Source organism: Lipotes vexillifer, unplaced genomic scaffold (genome assembly GCF_000442215.2).
Source record: "Lipotes vexillifer unplaced genomic scaffold, Lipotes_vexillifer_v1.1 scaffold238, whole genome shotgun sequence".
NCBI classification, from domain to species: Eukaryota; Metazoa; Chordata; class Mammalia; order Artiodactyla; family Lipotidae; genus Lipotes; species Lipotes vexillifer.
The window spans coordinates 1,201,874-1,217,827 of record NW_006785665.1 but is presented as its reverse complement, the minus strand read 5'-3'; the positions used below and the strand labels follow the sequence as shown (position 1 = coordinate 1,217,827).

Below are 15,954 nucleotides of genomic sequence, written 5' to 3'. Positions count from 1 at the left end.
ACCCACGAGCACCTGAAGGAGAATGCAGGTAGCCCTGCAGATGTCTGGGCTCAGGCATTGTGCTGTGAGGAGTGCAGTGGACTTTCCATTTGACAGAGGCCAGGAGCACTGAACTACCAACAACTTGCTCAAGCAAACTAGTAAATATGTTTAACTAAGATTCAGTTCAGGTCTGGCTCCAAAGGCAGTATATTTTTCCTCTCTGCACTCCCTGCCCTTGGCTGGTTTGTTATCATGAATTCATGGAGCATCTATTAAAAACCTATTATGTACTGTAGTGTGTGATAGTTTTGAGGGCTACAAAGATAAGTAAGACTCGAGGGCAGGGGAGATACATAGGTAAACAAACCCAGATAATTCAGAGTGACAAGAGCTATACTAGAAGCCTGTGGTTCAGGGGGCGTGTCGGAGGGAGTGGTCCATGCTGCCCAGGATAATGCTGCGAAGGGGCAGCAAGTCAAGAAGGCTTCAGAGAGGAGGTGGTAGTGGAGAGAGCTCGTTTAAAGGGTGAGCAGATGATCCTCAGGACGCACGGGAAGGGGAGGGTGGAGAGAGTGGAGGATGTTCTGGGTTGAAGGAGCAAAGTGTGTGAAGGTGGCGGAGGCTTAGAGCTGCGGTGCCATCTGGGGGTGGCATGGGTGTGAGGGGCAGACAGCTTGAGAGGTCAGCCTGCTTGGGAGCTTTGCCTTTGCTGGTTGGCACCGGGGAGCTATTGAGGGGCTTTCAGCAGGGAAGTGATGAGATCTGAGTTTCAGTTACAGTGCTCTCAGAGCCCTGGTTCTTGCATGGCTCCATGGGACTGTGGTGGTGCACTGCAGTGATCTGTCTGCATGCCTTCTTGCCCAGGAGACAGTGCGCTCTGCAAGGGTAGGGCCTGGCTTTTGTCCATCTTTGTGGCTCTTTCACCCATGGCAGGAACTACTGTAAGTGGGGGTTTAGCACATACAACATGCTCAAGGAGGTTTGGCGCTGCAGCCAGACCATTGTACAGTCTGCCATCCCTGCCCATAAGGACTTATGCCCACCCCTCTCTGGAGCCCTCTTAGCCCGGTGTGGGGCACCTCGTAGACAACAGGATAGAGTGGAAAAATCGTGGACTTTCAATCCCAGTTTTGCCATTTATTAGTTGTGGGACTTTGGGCAAGTTATTTCACTTCCTGAAGGCACGGTTCCCTCATCTGTACAATGTCAGTGATAGAATGAAGCTCACCAGATTATTCTTTTTTTTTTTTTTTTTTTTTGCGGTATGCAGGCCTTTCACTGTTGTGGCCTCTCCCGTTGCGGAGCACAGGCTCCAGACGCGCAGGCTCAGCAGCCATGGCTCACGGGCCCAGCCGCTCTGCGGTATGTGGGATCTTCCCAGACTGGAGCACGAACTCGTGTCCCCTGCATCGGCAGGCGGACTCTCAACCACTGCGCCACCAGGGAAGCCCCAGATTATTCTTTAAAAAAATATATATATATATATTTAGGCTGTGTCAGGTCTTAGTTGTGGCATTCGGATGTCTTCGTTGCAACATGCAGACTTTTAGTTGTGGCATGCATGCAGGATCTAGCTCCCCAACCTGGGATTGAACCCAGCCCTCTGCACTGGGAGCGAGGAGTCTTACTCACTGGACCACCAGGGAAGTCCCCACTTTATTCTTTATGTTCGAGTGTATGTCAAGTGTAGATATGTAGAAGGCGCTCAGTACATTTTAGGTCCAATAATCATAATAAATAATGACCCTCATGGGTGCTGGTCACTTACCTATTGTCTCTCAGCTCTAACCCCTCCCTTCTATACTCTGCTCTGTGAGGCTGGGGCTGACTCTGCAAACCATACTTTGCAGAGAGTGTTTTGCCAGTGGGCTCTTATTAAGTTCTGCCAACAGGGAGGTTGCCTACAGGGAGAGAGGGGAGGACTTGCTTCTTCCGGCTGCTTCCTTTCAACGTTGCTCCAGCACCAGCTGGGCAGCACTACCTCCTCCAAGATCTGGATCCCACCTCTGGGGTATCCCTTCCCTGAGGTTCTAGACTCTGACAACCTCAACCTTACCTGCTTGTTCTCCCAACCTAGGGGTGGGATCTTCCTCTTGTGGTTTTCTCTGTGTTACTTAGTGTTCCCTCTTGGCTTTTCAGCTCTCCCACACCAGTAAAGCCAACCCCTTATATTCAATACCCTCTGTGGAAATACCTAGCGTGGTTTCTATTTTCCTAAGGGGAGTCCCGACACTAACATCATGGCTATATAAGGCAGCAGGTACTCAGTGCCCTGTGATGGTGCAGAGTTCAGAAACAGCCTCAGAGACCAAAGATGGGGCAGGGGGTGGGGCAGATGTGGAGGCAATACCCAGTAGAGCACAGGTCAGGTGATGGGCAGCATGGTGCAAGCTGGTGGATAGGGAAGAGTCTAGACTGATTAGAACATGAGGTTTGTTTTGGGGTGGGGCAGATCATGATGCTGGAAAGGCAAGTTGCAGCTAGAAGTGGAAGGCTTACATGCCAGGGAAGATGCAATTTAGAGATAAAGGAGGGACTGAAGGACAGAGAGGACAAATCAGTTTACTCTCAGCCCTTGAGGCTGGGTTCGTGGTAGAAGGGGCTGGACCTCCAGGAACTGGCTATGTGACCGTAGGCAAGTCATCTGGCCTCTCAGATCACTGATGCCATCCTCTCTAAGTGGATTTTCCATACACTTTGGAAACAGAAAGCTCTTTGTCAGCATAAGGAATTATCGATATTAGGTACTATTCTAAGTAGCTCTGGGGGAGGGAGGGGCTCATAGGAGGGAGGAGGGTGTTTTCAGGCTGGGAAAGAGACAAGGTGGGAGCCCAGTGGGGAAGAATGTTGGGGGAGGCCTCCAAGGGTGTGATGGTCCACACTCAGATTGGGAGGCAGAGGGGGGTGGGGGAAGGGAAAAAAAGGAAGCCACGTTTGGGTGTTGGCGTGGTACGTGGGTAAGGCTGAGGAATGAGCGGGGGTGGGAACCTAGGTTGCCACAGGCCCTGGAAGCCACTATAGGTGAAGGCTGATCCTGCAGGGCTGGTTGGGGAAGGTGGTCCGAAGGACACTGCAAGCAGAGGGCTGTGGGCCTCCCTGTGGGTGGGCTCAGAGTTGCTGGGGATCTCTGTCTGCTTTTCTCTACCTCCCTCCTGTTTTATATCTTCCCAGCCAGAAACATCGTGGGGTTACAAAAACATGCTGCCAATTCTAAATTCACGCAAATCAACTTTGGCCCAGCCTAGAGCACAGAGGAAAAAAATGTTCATGGAGGATATGTATTTGTCAGACCCCAAGGTAACCCACCAGGCAGAGAGAGGGCAGAGCCAGGGCCCCAGCCGACTCTGACCTCACCCTTTCTGAGCCCAGGACCTCGACCAACTGGGAGGAAGTCTCATTCCTTTCAAAGCAAATTGCTTGTTTTTCACAACATAAATAATGTATGTTCTTTAAATACATGAAGAGAAAATACAGATAAGCAAAAAGAAGATATAAATTATCCACAGCCCCATCTCCCAGATGTATATTTACACTTTCAGACACTTCTCTGTGTCTGTACGTGTAAATGCAAAAAATGGCATTTATATTATTTGCAACCTGCTCTTTTCACTCTGCAGTTCATCATGGCCATCTTTCCATGGCACTAAATGTACTTCTGCAGCATCTTTTTAAATGATATCACAATTAGATAACAACAACTATAATTTATACAGTGCTCTATAGCTTACCAAGCACTTGGTGTCCCTTATCTTATTTCAGCCCTTGGCCTTCTCTCATGGAGGTCTCTCCCTTAGGTAATTCTGCTGCCAAAAGAGGCCGCCCCTGCCTCCTTTGCCCCCTGTCCCCCGACCCTGTTTCCCAGAAGTCTTAAACAATTTTTTTTTTTTGCGGTACGCGGGCCTCTCTCTGCTGTGGCCTCTCCCGTCGCGGAGCACAGGCTCCGCACGCGCAGACTCAGCGGCCACGGCTCACGGGCCCGGCCGCTCCGCGGCGGCATGTGGGATCTTCCCGGACCGGGGCGCGAACCCGTGTCCCCTGCATCGGCAGGCGGACTCTCAACCACTGCGCCACCAGGGAAGCCTCCTGGAAGTGTTTATATAGCTCCACCTCCATCCTTCCTGCTTCAGCAGCAGTAGGTTTCTACTCCAGTTGCGCTTTGGGGAGATGCATGCGGCTAGACCCCTCTCCTCCATCTCTACTTTTTCTTGCCTGACCCAGCTGTCAACCTCTGTCCTTTTGTCCACAAGCTCTCCTTTCTCTGCCTCCTAGAGAGGAAGGGGCCTCTGTCTCATTTGCTTAAAAATCCTTCTGCACAGTCTCAGAATGTTGTCCCCACTGCCACCCGAGCCATCCTTCCCCTCTCTCCCCCTGCACCTCTGCCCACTTCCCCTCTCCTATCCAGTTCTGCTTGAGGACCAGCTTGACACAACCTGAGAGGGTGGGAACCTGCGTGACCCTCTGCTCCCTCAGGATGTGACCCCTCTTCATCTCCAGATACAACCAAGCACAGAGTTTCCCTGTTGCTGCTCATGAGTGGGGATGGGTGGGGGCCAGACCCACAGAGAGCCAAGGGGCAGGCTGGGGTGTCCTCAGAGCCTCCAGTGCATGTGTGAAGAGGGGTTCGGAGCTCCTGTCTCCCTGCCTCTCTGGGTCTCCTCTCCCACGCCCCCTTCCTCTGCCTGTTTCTCCCTCCTCACTACCTCCCCAGCATCCCCATCCTTTCCTGTCCTCCCTCTGCCTGACATCTGGCAATGTCCCTGGTGCTTGAGAGCTGCAGCCACTGGGGGCGGGGAGAGACACAGGAGGGAATGTCTTGTGCCCCTCCTTCTTTGTCCTAGGATTTCAGTTGACATCTTTATCCTGGGAGTGCCTCCCTCTGCCCACTCCCACCCTGACCGGCAGCCCCATCTCTCCTCTCTTCCCTCTGTGTTGGAAGGGAAGATGGGAAGAGGAGCTCCTGGCCTGATCAGTCCAAGACGCCAAACTCTTCAGATGTCCTGCCTTCCCAGGGACCAGATGAGGAAGCTGGGCTGGAGTATCTACTCAGCCAGCTACCACCTTGGGCAGGGGGCTACCTCTCCTGGCTTTGGAGAAGGACAAGTGCCCCTGAGTTTGGGTAACCCAGATATTCGGGCCCAGGGGGCACTCCACCCCTCACCACGCCCACCCTGAATGCCCGCCCCATGGCCCTTAGGCCTCCTTTCCACAGCGAGGACATCAAAACTCTTAGCTGTGTGGCCCCTTTGAGACCCTTCCTTCAGCCAGGCATCAGGGGTACCTGAGCACTTGATCTCAAGCTCCTGATCACGTGCCCAGGGGCTCACCAAATGCCCTCCCTTCTGGCTCCATCCCAACCCCACCAGCCTGGATTCCTGAGTTGGCGCATTCAGCGGCACTTCCCTCACTCTCTCCAGGGACAGATAGTGTCACCCTAGTGTCCACTCACTAGTCGTGCCTTCAGATGAGTGACCCAGAGGGGCTCCTGTTCATGGAAGGCAGCCAGAAGAAGCCCCAGGTGTTCAGGCCCTCTGACTCCTGGGCAAAGGTCAGGAGTGGGTAGGAGGTGCCAGCACACTGCCCATCGGCCTCCCAGGGATGAGAGGACCCCAAAACTCTCCTTTGTGCCCCTGGGGGCGGGCACTGGTGGCCTGAGGAGTTGGGCATTGAAGCCTCTTGCTGGAAGGAGGAAGACCCTTGCTGTGGCGTAATGGCTGTGACTAACGTCTCCCTTGTCCTTCACCTCAGCTAAGGTTGGAGAAGACAAACAACTCCTGGACCAGGGGAGGGGCTTCCACAGCGTTGTTGACACTAGGCCAAGGGGAAGGTCCAAGTTTCTACTCCAGGTTTTCCCCCCGTCTGGGCATCTAAGACCTGGTGCCCTGCCATCCAAGCTCCCTGGGACTCGGAGGGAGTATGAGGCTGTGGGGCTGACCCAGGAGCAGCACGCTGATCTCTCCTGTCTTCGTACCTGGCTCTTCCTCCTACGTGATGATAGCCAGGAACCACCCTGGCTGCAGCCTTCTGTTCTGTACCCAGAGCCTAGAGGAAGAGGAACTGTGAACACCCCTATTTGTCCTGCCTCAACCAAGGCCTGGTCCAGTGGCACAGCTCACCTGACCCCGGACCACTTGACCTCAAACCCTCCTGCCCCAGGCCTTTGGGCCTCTCACTATGGAGGACTCCAATCTCTTCCCCACAAAGATGCATCAGTTGCTCCTGAGCTGGGAGGGGGTGGGACATGAGACCTAGAGCCTCCAGCATCCCTTTGCCCAGGTGGGGGACTTGACGAGAGGGCACAAGAACAGTTCCAAGCGGGTAGATGGTAAACACGTAATTCTTTTATGCTAATCTGTCTCCACACCATTTCCTACCTTCCTAGCCAGCTGCAGGTTATTTTTTTCTGGACTTCTGTCTGAACTGGGGTGGTGGCGGTGGCGGGGAGGAAATCAAGAAAGTTGTTTCTGGACTCTCTATTTTAGTCACTGCCCTCATCCTTCTGCCTCTGTGGTAGGTGTCCATCACTCTTTTTTCCCCGGGCCAACCTATTGTCTGTATTTAGCTGTCTCTGAGAGAGGACACTTCTTCCCTTCACAAAGCTTCCCTGTATAGTTGGGAAGTCCCTTCTGAAGTCTAACCACCATCTTTCTTGCTACCTTATTACATCTACTTTTTTTTTCTTTAATTTTATTGGAGTATAGTTGATTTACAATGTACATCCACTTCTTTTGTAGGACATCGATGGCAGTAGAGTTTGTCTTCCAGCATCCCTACATCTTTCTCCAAAACGTTCTTTTGGGCCAGTCACCACCTGCTCATCTTTGGAGGTGAAGCACAGGCAGTGTTTTTCTGAAGCCCTCTTTTCTTCAACTCCCAAACCCTTCGTTAAGCCCTTCCACATCCACATGCCCAGCGCTTCCTGAACACGCAATGTCCCATCCTGTGGAGGTTAGGGGACACGGGTGGTGGGGAGAGGGCCTGAACCCAGTGCTGCCCTCTGGGCCTGTGCAAGTGCAGGTGTGCCTGTCTGCTGTGCGAGTGTGTGGGTCTCAGATCCAGGGCTTATGTGTGGAGTCTCTCCTCCCTTGCACTCGCTGGTGGCCTGAGACCAGCAACTCAGGGAGGGAGGAGAGAACAACCTTCCCCACTCTTTTTTCCCTAAGCTGTGGTTCCGCCAGCAACCATTAGGGGTCACTGTTGCCTTAGCCAGCAATGACAGGCAGGGACAGGGAAGGGCAGGGGCGCGTGCGGTGGGACACGTGGTCCTTGCTGCCCACCTGGACCCTAAAAGGATGGTGTCTGAGTTGTGATTAGCATAGAGGCGGCCTCGCACAGACTCATGCACACTCGGCTCATGCCTTAAGGAGCTGTGGTTTTCAGGACAGGTGCTGGAGTGAGCAAGCGCGCTTAGAAGTATAAACCTCCGCAGAACCCCTGTGTGTGGCAGCATGGGAGCTCTGGCCCTGAGGACCTGGATGCAGGAAACGCTGATACAGGATACGAAAAATCCTTGAGCCAGGCCCAGCCCCTTCTGCTACCACCCCCTTCACCAAGGTTTTAAGTCGTTCACCTGCAGCTCCTCCCCTTCGAATGCCCTGACTGCACTGGCATAAGAGCCTGGAAACAGACTCCCATGTGCTCCTTTAACCTGCCTCGGGGGCATCTCTGCTCCTGGGATGGAATAACAGTAGGGAGCCAGACACACAGACTCTGCTCTGATGTGTGTCCCCTGCCTTGCCTGGGGGGCATCCAGCACGGACTGGTGATGTCATCAGTACCCCCCCACCCCAAGTTCTGCCCACTTCAAGTCTGTCCTGTGATACCCCAGAAGATGTCTGCCCAGTGAAAATACGGAGGGATGAGGTGTAGGGGACGGGTTGGTGAGGCTGGGAGGCCAGATATGAAGGTTCCCCTGCCGGGCTCAACCACTTCTGGCCACCTGAGCCGCAGATAATAGCAGGATGGTCCTGCTTCACTGCCATGGCAACCCTGGCTGCTCAGTCCTCATGGAGGTGGTGTTTGACAGCAGTGTATTTATCCTATATCACTGCCTCAGGGTCACCACCTCAAGTCCCCAAGGAGGGAGGGAGGAAGTTCATCCAGTGTTAACACCATATAGATGGAGAGATAATGGGCTGCCCTGGACCAGGGTATAAACAGACCTCGGCCTTTATTGTGCCTTCTCCAGTCCTCCCATGAGAGGCAGGGGTGGGGGGCAGAAGTGAGGGCAGGGAGGAAGCAAGGCTATTAAAGCCTTAATAATCCAAGGGTAGGAGGGGGATTGAGGGGGAAAGGAGGGGAGAAGGGGTGAATCTGCCCCAAGGGAACGCCCTGGAGAAGAGGAAGCGGGAGCACCAAGCTTGGGGTCTTTGGGTATATGGCAAAGGAGAGGAAGCGGGGTGAGGGCAGGCCTCCAGGCCAGGCTGGGAACCCACTCGCCCGGGTCCCTGGGTTCTCCCCACAACCCCTGCGGAACGGGGCAGAGGGGAGGAGGTGAGAGGAGCAGTCACGTGGATGCCCAAACCCAGCTTCTCCCAAACACAGACAGAGAGGGCTCCAGGCCCGATTCTGGCTGCTCATCTGGTTTCAAACGTGCTGATGGCCCCAGATGCCCACAGGAGCTCCGAAGCCGAGGGTGGGGCTCCCCAGACCCTGCCTCTGGGGCGGGCAGGCCTCTCTTCCTAGTCTGAGTAGGCTCTCTCACTCAGAGGGCAGGATGTCTTGTCCACGGTCTAACCTCCACTTCTGTTGTGGCCTTGATTACTTTCTCACGGAGGATCAGATTCCTGAGAAAATCTGTCCTGCCGTGACTCTGCTCTGCTCTCCCCGTCACCCCCGATCTGTCCTGCTCCTGCTCTCTGTGCCCCCCTCGGCCACCCCGTGCCCTGTCTCAGCATCTCATGGCTGCAAAGGTCAGGCCCCTTCCTCTCTGCCCATGGGAGGCCAACCAGCCAGGGAATGGGGTGCCCCTCAGTGCCCTGGACCCCCATTTTGGGGGCTGAAGTCTGAGGAAGCCCCTTTAGGGGTTGGCGGGGAGTCGGGCTCTGCATCTGCGGGCAGCAGGGAAGGCCGGGCCCCCCGGCACTCTGGGCTGTAATAGAAGGAAAGGAGGCGGAAGGAGGGCCGCAGCTCTTCTTGTATGCTGTCCAGGATGTGGGTAAAAGTTGGGCGCAGGCGCGGGTTCTGCTGCCAGCAGCGGTGCATCAGCTCCTGCCTGGTGGAGGTGGGGGGCAGTGTCAGAGGGGTGCACATTTCCTGCCTCCTGCACTGAGAGGGTCAATCAGTGTGATTGTAGGGGGGGTCATGGGGGATTATGTCTGCGAGGGTCACAGGGGAGTAAATGGGGGTTGTAGTGGGGATTTTGAGCTGGAGGGCTCAGAGCTGGGGATCAGTGCAAGTAAAAGCATCAGAGGAGGTGGGCCAGACTCACAGGGGTGGGACAGGTATAGGCGGTGCAGACTGGGGTGACTCACAGCTGAACGGGACAGCTCTCCAGCTCCTCTAGGACCCCGCCATCCATGACGAACTTGAGCACCTGCTCATTGGATAGGCCCTGGTAGGGTTGTTCGGCCAGGGTCACAATCTCCCAGAGCACCACGCCAAAGGACCTGGAGGACGCGGAGGAGGGCCTGAGCCCAGCACCCTTAATGCAGCTCAGCGCACCCTAAGGAGTGCACCCAGGCCTCTCCCAAGGACCTGCCTCCACACCCCCTGAGCCCTCTGCTCCAGCCAGGCCCCACCAGACATCCGAGTGGGTGGTGAAGATTCCATCTTTGAGGGACTCAGGGGCCATCCAGCGCACAGGCAGCAGCCCCTTCCCGCCCTTGCGGTAATAGTCTGTCTCATACACATCTCGAGTCATCCCGAAGTCTGGAAAGTGAGGGTAGACGGGGTGTGGGGCAGCAGAGCCATTCACCAGCTCCTGCCCCGGGAATACCTCTCCCAACCCTCTCCACCTCCAAGAATCCTGGAATGTGAGGGCTCAAAGGACCTCAGAGATCATCCCATCCAAATCCTGCTGCCCTCGGACGAGGAGACTGAGATCCAGGGTGGGGGGCTATCAGGGACAGAGCTGTGGGACAGGCTTGGGTCTCCTCAAGCCTCGCTTAGGGGGAGTCAGTCTACCCAGGCTGCTCACACCCGCCTGGCCCTCTCTGTACCCCCGATCTTGACGGTGAAGTCCTGGGACACCATGCAGTTTCGGGCCGCCAGGTCTCGGTGCACAAACTTGTTGGCAGCGAGGTAGGCCATGCCATCCGCGATCTCACCAGCCATCTGGATCATATCTCCCAGTGCTGGCCGAGGGAGCCCAGGGTTGTTCTAGAGCCGAGAGAGGGGGCCAGTGAAGTAGGAACTTGAGGCTGGACTCCTGCCCAATGATTACCCCTACAACTGTGCCCAAGTCCTCTCTAACTCCCCAGCCCCTCACCCAGGATCTTCCTGGTCCCTACCTCTGCCTCAGGCCGCAAAGATCGAAGATGGCTCTTGAGGTCCCCTCGGGTCATTAACTCCATGATGACCAGAGTTGGCTGGCCCTGAGACACCACACCCAGGAGACGTACCTGGGATGGATAAAGAGCCTGGTTGCAGGTCTACCCAGCTCCCTTGATCTCCCTGGCCAAAACCTTGTTCTGCTCTCACAACTGACCCAGACACCAACCCTCCTAACCCCAACCATGACCATCACCCTAATCTTGACCTAACAATGACCCTGACGCTAACCCGTGACCTTAATCGATCTATCATTCCAATCTTCATGATTGAACCAACTCTGACCATGATCCTAATAATGATGTGAACACTCAGTATTGACTTCCACCAGGACTGATTTCAGCCCTAGCCATGATCCTACCATGGCCCTATGATGACCCTGTTTCGACTCTAACCCCAGCCATGAGCTTTACCCCAATTAGGATCCTAACCACAGGCCCAACCCTGGACTTGATGGTGCCCTGAAATCATCTCTGATCTTCTCCTTCTCACCACATGAACTTCACCCTAATTTTGACCCTGACAATGCCCTTGACCCTCCCTTACCACATGGTGACACTTGAATGCCTTCATGACAGAGGCTTCCTTGAGGAACTCAATGCGTTCTCGTGGGCTGGCCAGCTCATTCACCGTCTTCAGGGCCACGGGCGTGAGCTCCTCTCCAACCTCAAGTCCTTGTGCCAGCCCCTCGTATACCATCCCAAAAGAGCCCTGGCCCAGTTCCCGGATTATGGAGATCTGCTCCCGAGGCACCTCCCACTCATCAGGGATGTACACTGAGAGGAAGTGGGAGTCACAAGGCAAGGGCACTGCTCTCTGCCACAGCTCCACCCACTTCTCTTCTCTTCTGAAGGGCTCGGGTCCCAAGGCTGCCTTCTCCAAGATGGTCTGGAAGTCTGTCTCTTCTCCCCTCCTGTCTCCCTTCTCCACACCACCCATCCAGCCAGCCCCAGACCTACTATGAGAGGCACTGAAGTATTCTGGATTCACAGAGGTATACAGCGTGCTGTTTCTGCAATGGGAGGTGAGAGGGTCAGGCTGGAAGGGTGCTCGGGAAGGAAGAAGCAATGTCAGAGGACAAGGAAAAGGGACATTACAAGGAGGAAGGAAGTTACTGATCATAACCCCTAGCTCTGATCAGGGTGACCCCTGGGGAACACCAAGCACCTTCCAAGCTAGTCTTGGTCCTAGTCCTGGGATCTGGGATCTGACAGGCGGGGAAAAGGGAGGACAGAAGTAGAGAAGCTGCTGTCTGCTCAGCTAGTCCTCAGAACCCAGCTAATCAAAGTCCTGCCCTCAGTTCCCTCTCATATCCAGCCCTAGGGGGATCTGACATCAAGAATCCCAGGATCCCAGGACACATCCTGAGGTCTCCTGTTTCTCCCCCTGCTATGATAGGACCAGTTTCATTAGTTCTCAGGCTAAGAGTATGGTGACCAACAGACCCAGTGTGCCCAGACCGAGGGGTTTCCCAGGATTTGGGACTTTCACTACCAAAATCAGGAAAGTCCCAGGCAAATGTGGACAAGTTGGTCCCCCTAACTGAAAGGTATGTCTCTTTCCTCCATGCCGCCCCCAGGGGAAGAGTTACTGCTTCTAAGGAATTCCTTTCTGCTGTCTCATCTATTACCCTCTGATTGCACTGACTTCTGATGAGGGCTCAGGGAAGAAGGGGGTTGGGAACCAATGGGACTTGTCATCACCTCTTCTTGCTGTAGAAGAAACCGAGGGCAGCAAGAATGATGAGCAGCATGAGGCCCACGGGGGTGACGGTGAGAAGGACGTGCAGCCCCCCGGAGTCTTCCTCCTCTGGTGGCCAGAAGGCGGCAGAGGGTTGGGTCAAAGATGGAGAAGTCAGAGAAAAAGAAAAAAACAATACTAATAAAAAAAGATGGAGAAGTCAGAGGGTAGAGGACACTTCTCTTTCCACAATGGGAGGTGAGGATGGGGGAGGGGTGGGGTGGAGGGGCCTGTGGTTTCCACAATGGGAGGTGTGGCTGGGGACCCAGGTGGGGCTGTTTGGGAGTACAGGTCTGGGACAGCGGCTCTGCACACCTGGGCCAGGGATGTAGAAAGCGACACCGTCTGTCCAGGAGCCATTGCCAGCCAGTGAGGTTGCCCGAACTCTGGCAGAGTAGTTTCCAGGAGGCAGCAGGGCCAGGTGGACGCCCCCAAACTTGGCATATCGCAGGCGGGACACACACAGCACTGTGGCCTCCTGAGGGCAACACAGAAGAGCTGGCTGGGAGGAGGATGGAGGCACAAATTGGGGCTATAGGTTAGGGTGTCTCCTGGGGTACCTACCTCTCCCAAGCGGCGGTACTTGATTTCGTACTTGAGAATGAGTCCGTTGGGGTCTGGTGGCTCAAGCCAGCGTAGGAGAACACTGCTTTTGCTGGCTGCCTCCCAGGCCACCTTCCCTGGGATGCCATCGGCCTCTCCTGTGGGAGAGGGCATCAGGCAGCCCGGCCACAAGTATTTCCTCTCACCTTCATATTCAAACCCAAGGGCGCTAAACTGGGAGGTTTGAGGAAACGCTGGGATTTTGGGGACTGGAAAGGTTGAGCAAACTGCGGCCCTGAGGCTGGCGGGAGGTCAAACTGGCTAGTTGGAGCACTAATTGGATGGGGTCCTTGGGGTCGGTGTGTGGGCGGGGTAGAGCTGGGGGGGGGTGTCACCTACTGTGGGGCATGGTACGTGCAAAGACGAAGGTGGCAGCGCTGCAGCCCACAGTGTGCGCCGCGTGGTTGCAGGCATGGATGTCGATCCGGTACTCTGTGAAGTGGCGCAGGCCCTTCAGCACCGCTCGCTCCCGGGGCACTTTGTCCTCCTGGATCTCGAAATCCGAGCTGTTCCCCCCAAGCCGGAGGGCCCCGGCTGCCCGGCGGTGCCTCCCCGAGTCCCTAGGGAGGGCGCGAGTCAGAGCCAGGCCCCGGTCCCGGGAGCCACGCCTCTCGGCCCCTGCTCCGCCCCCGCTCACCTTTGAGGGCTCTTATTGATGGACGTCACCTTCCAAGGGGATCTGGGGAGACCGGGGGATCGGGGGGTGGGCCCTGTCAGGCCCGCCTGGAAGGCGCCCCAGTGCCCTCTGCCACGGCGGACCGCCTCCCAACCCCACCCACAACCCAGGCCCCGCCCCGCAGACCCCGCTCATCAGCACCCTGGCCTCCCGGCTCTCTCGTGCCGAGACGCACTTGGGGATGGTGATGGCGTTGTGTAGAAAGTTTTCAAACTTCTTCTGGAAGGAGGCCTCCTGTGCCTCCAGCGGTGGCAGGACCTGCCCAGGAGGTGGGTGCTGGCAAGGGCAGCAGCCAGGCTCCCTGTCGGCCTCGAGCTCCCCGTCTTCGCGGTCGAAGCGGGGCTCGTTGTTGCTGGTGGGCAGCCGCAAGCCTGGTGCCGCGGCGGCGAAGGAAAGAGTTAGACTGGCAGCGCCCGCGGCCCAACACCCCAACCCCTCCGGTCCGCGCCTCCTCCCTGCGCACCGCGGTGGCAGTAGTCATTGAGGTAGAGGTCGCTGTCTTCTGCCAGGCGTTGCCACAGCACCAGGTAGTAGGTGATGTTTCCGTTGCGCTGGGTCGGTGGCTTCCAGCGCACCAGCAGGTGCGAGGAGGAATTGGACGTGGAGATGACGTCCTGGGGCACTGTGGGTGCTGGGGGTGTGAGTAGGGTACAACTGAGGGGCTGCAGATCCCCCTTTCAAATACTGTCTGGTTATGGGCCCTTCTCTCTGAGGTCCAGCCTCCCAGCCTCTATAGGCCTGGTGTTCAGTGACCCAGCTTCTCTATTTCTGGTGCTTGGGTTCCCCCATTCTCACTAGGACCCAGGCATTTAGCTCCCAACCCCCTTCAAAGGCTTCAGCCTACCTGCAGGTAAGGTTCGGAGGTAGATGATGGGGCTTTGGGCTCCTTGGTGGGGGCTGTCCTCTTCAGTGGTCAGTGTGATGGCCCGCACAAACACTGCGTACTGTGTCCAGGGCTTCAGCGGGGCTAGGGTCACACCTGGCTCCTGGGTGCGGCTTAGGGGCAGTTCCACGTCCAGTAGGTTCCAGCTCTGGGCCCCACATGCATCTGGACCTACATGCTCTGTGGCATTCTGGAATGGGCTGAACACCCCATCCCTAGAGATGAGGGGCAGCTCAGCCCCAACCCCAGTTTCTAGCATCCTCCTCCTCCTCTCTGAATCACTCCAAGACTGTCATTGTCATGCTTCTTCCAGTGTGAGGGCATTCAGAAGCAGGTGTGGGTCTGCCCTCTGGGGCAGGTGCCTTGTGGGCATGACACACTCACTGAGTGGGTCTGCTCAGAGCTGGAATTGAGCCAGGATCCCCAGTATATCTCTAAGGGAGCACAGCCATAGCCACACTGCAAGGCAGATGCTAGGGGAGTTTCCTGAAAGACCTCGAAGATTCTTTGCCCTCTGAGTCCAAAGGCAGTGGTGTATAGTCCTGCAGAATGTGAGCTGTACAACCGGTGGGTAGGGGTGGGAGGCCGGGGCTTTACACTGCAGTCCATGTTAGCATTCCTTAACGTGCGGTCCATGGCCCAGGAGATTCAGCATTACCTGAATGCTGAAGCTTGTTAGAAATGCAGATTTATGGGCCCTGCCCAGGACTAATGGAATCAGAATCTGTGGGAGCGGGGCCCAGGAATCTGTATTTAACAAACTCTCCAGCTCCTCGTGCTAGAGTCCTTCATCTTCCACTGAGGCCTAGGAGAGCCTTGGCCCTGTGAGCAGGCCTCCCACCATTAGTTTTTCTCCCTTCCTCCCAGGCCAGGCCCTGTGCTAGTGGGCAACTAAGATCTCTCCATTTTAATTCACAGGAAACGATTCCAAACCAGGTGGCTCCCATCTTCTATCTACCACAGACGGTTAGTACTCCTCACTCCTGCCCTCCCAGCTTGCTTTCCCAGATCCATCTCTCTCCTCTAAAGAGTTCTATTTTTGATCCCTAGCCATGCTTTTGGAGAAGTTCTTCCTGTGGTCTAACCACTATCCATCCTGCTATGGTCAGTACGTTCTCTCCAAAGAAAAGAGCAGCTGGTCCTTGGTTGTCCCTGCTCCCTCCCTTCCTCAGGCTTTAATGAAATGCTGGCAAGGATATGCATAAAACTGACCAAATTAGTGGGTACTTCCCAAACCGCTGCTGGGGCAGGAGCATGTGGTCGGTACAAAACATTAGCCTAGTGAACTGAAGTTTAATTAACCAGGCCTTCCCAGCAGGGCACCTCTCCTGGGCTTTCAGAAATCCTGATTGTCCTCTCCTCATCACTGGTTAAGGTGAAACTGAGGCACGAAGGGATGAAGAAGGTGAGAGGAGAGAGAGCCAGACGTGGGCCCTACGAGGGAGTGCGACTCTCCACAGCCCCCCGGGGCTCTGCCCTCACCTGCCTGCGGTCGTGAACAAATTGACGTGGTCGGGCTCTGACCCCGGCCCATTCTGGCCCCGCCCCCGCTCTGGCCCCACACCCGTCTGGTCCCGCCCCC

The 15,954-nt window shown here is 55.8% G+C and overlaps 2 protein-coding genes across 2 annotated transcripts in view; one reads left to right on the top strand and one right to left on the bottom strand.

Moving 5' to 3' along the window:
- Positions 1 to 8,949: 8,949 nt before the first annotated feature.
- Positions 8,950 to 15,954, bottom strand: part of INSRR (insulin receptor related receptor) — a 15,792-nt gene continuing 8,787 nt past the window's right edge. The window contains exons 8-22 of the mRNA XM_007457868.1: positions 14,334 to 14,574; positions 13,953 to 14,120; positions 13,665 to 13,860; positions 13,451 to 13,492; positions 13,153 to 13,373; positions 12,775 to 12,911; positions 12,526 to 12,688; positions 12,174 to 12,279; positions 11,430 to 11,482; positions 11,017 to 11,246; positions 10,431 to 10,541; positions 10,140 to 10,299; positions 9,720 to 9,849; positions 9,453 to 9,587; positions 8,950 to 9,193 (exon numbers count right to left, since the gene is read on the bottom strand). Of these exons, the coding sequence (XP_007457930.1) occupies positions 8,950 to 9,193; positions 9,453 to 9,587; positions 9,720 to 9,849; positions 10,140 to 10,299; positions 10,431 to 10,541; positions 11,017 to 11,246; positions 11,430 to 11,482; positions 12,174 to 12,279; positions 12,526 to 12,688; positions 12,775 to 12,911; positions 13,153 to 13,373; positions 13,451 to 13,492; positions 13,665 to 13,860; positions 13,953 to 14,120; positions 14,334 to 14,574 (2,337 nt within the window). The remainder of the gene's footprint in view (positions 9,194 to 9,452; positions 9,588 to 9,719; positions 9,850 to 10,139; positions 10,300 to 10,430; positions 10,542 to 11,016; positions 11,247 to 11,429; positions 11,483 to 12,173; positions 12,280 to 12,525; positions 12,689 to 12,774; positions 12,912 to 13,152; positions 13,374 to 13,450; positions 13,493 to 13,664; positions 13,861 to 13,952; positions 14,121 to 14,333; positions 14,575 to 15,954) is intronic.
- NTRK1 (neurotrophic receptor tyrosine kinase 1) overlaps positions 10,113 to 15,954 on the top strand; it is a 36,885-nt gene continuing 31,043 nt past the window's right edge. Inside the window, exon 1 of the mRNA XM_007457871.1 lies at positions 10,113 to 10,221. Coding sequence (XP_007457933.1) covers positions 10,172 to 10,221 — 50 coding nt within the window. The 5' untranslated portion in view covers positions 10,113 to 10,171. The remainder of the gene's footprint in view (positions 10,222 to 15,954) is intronic.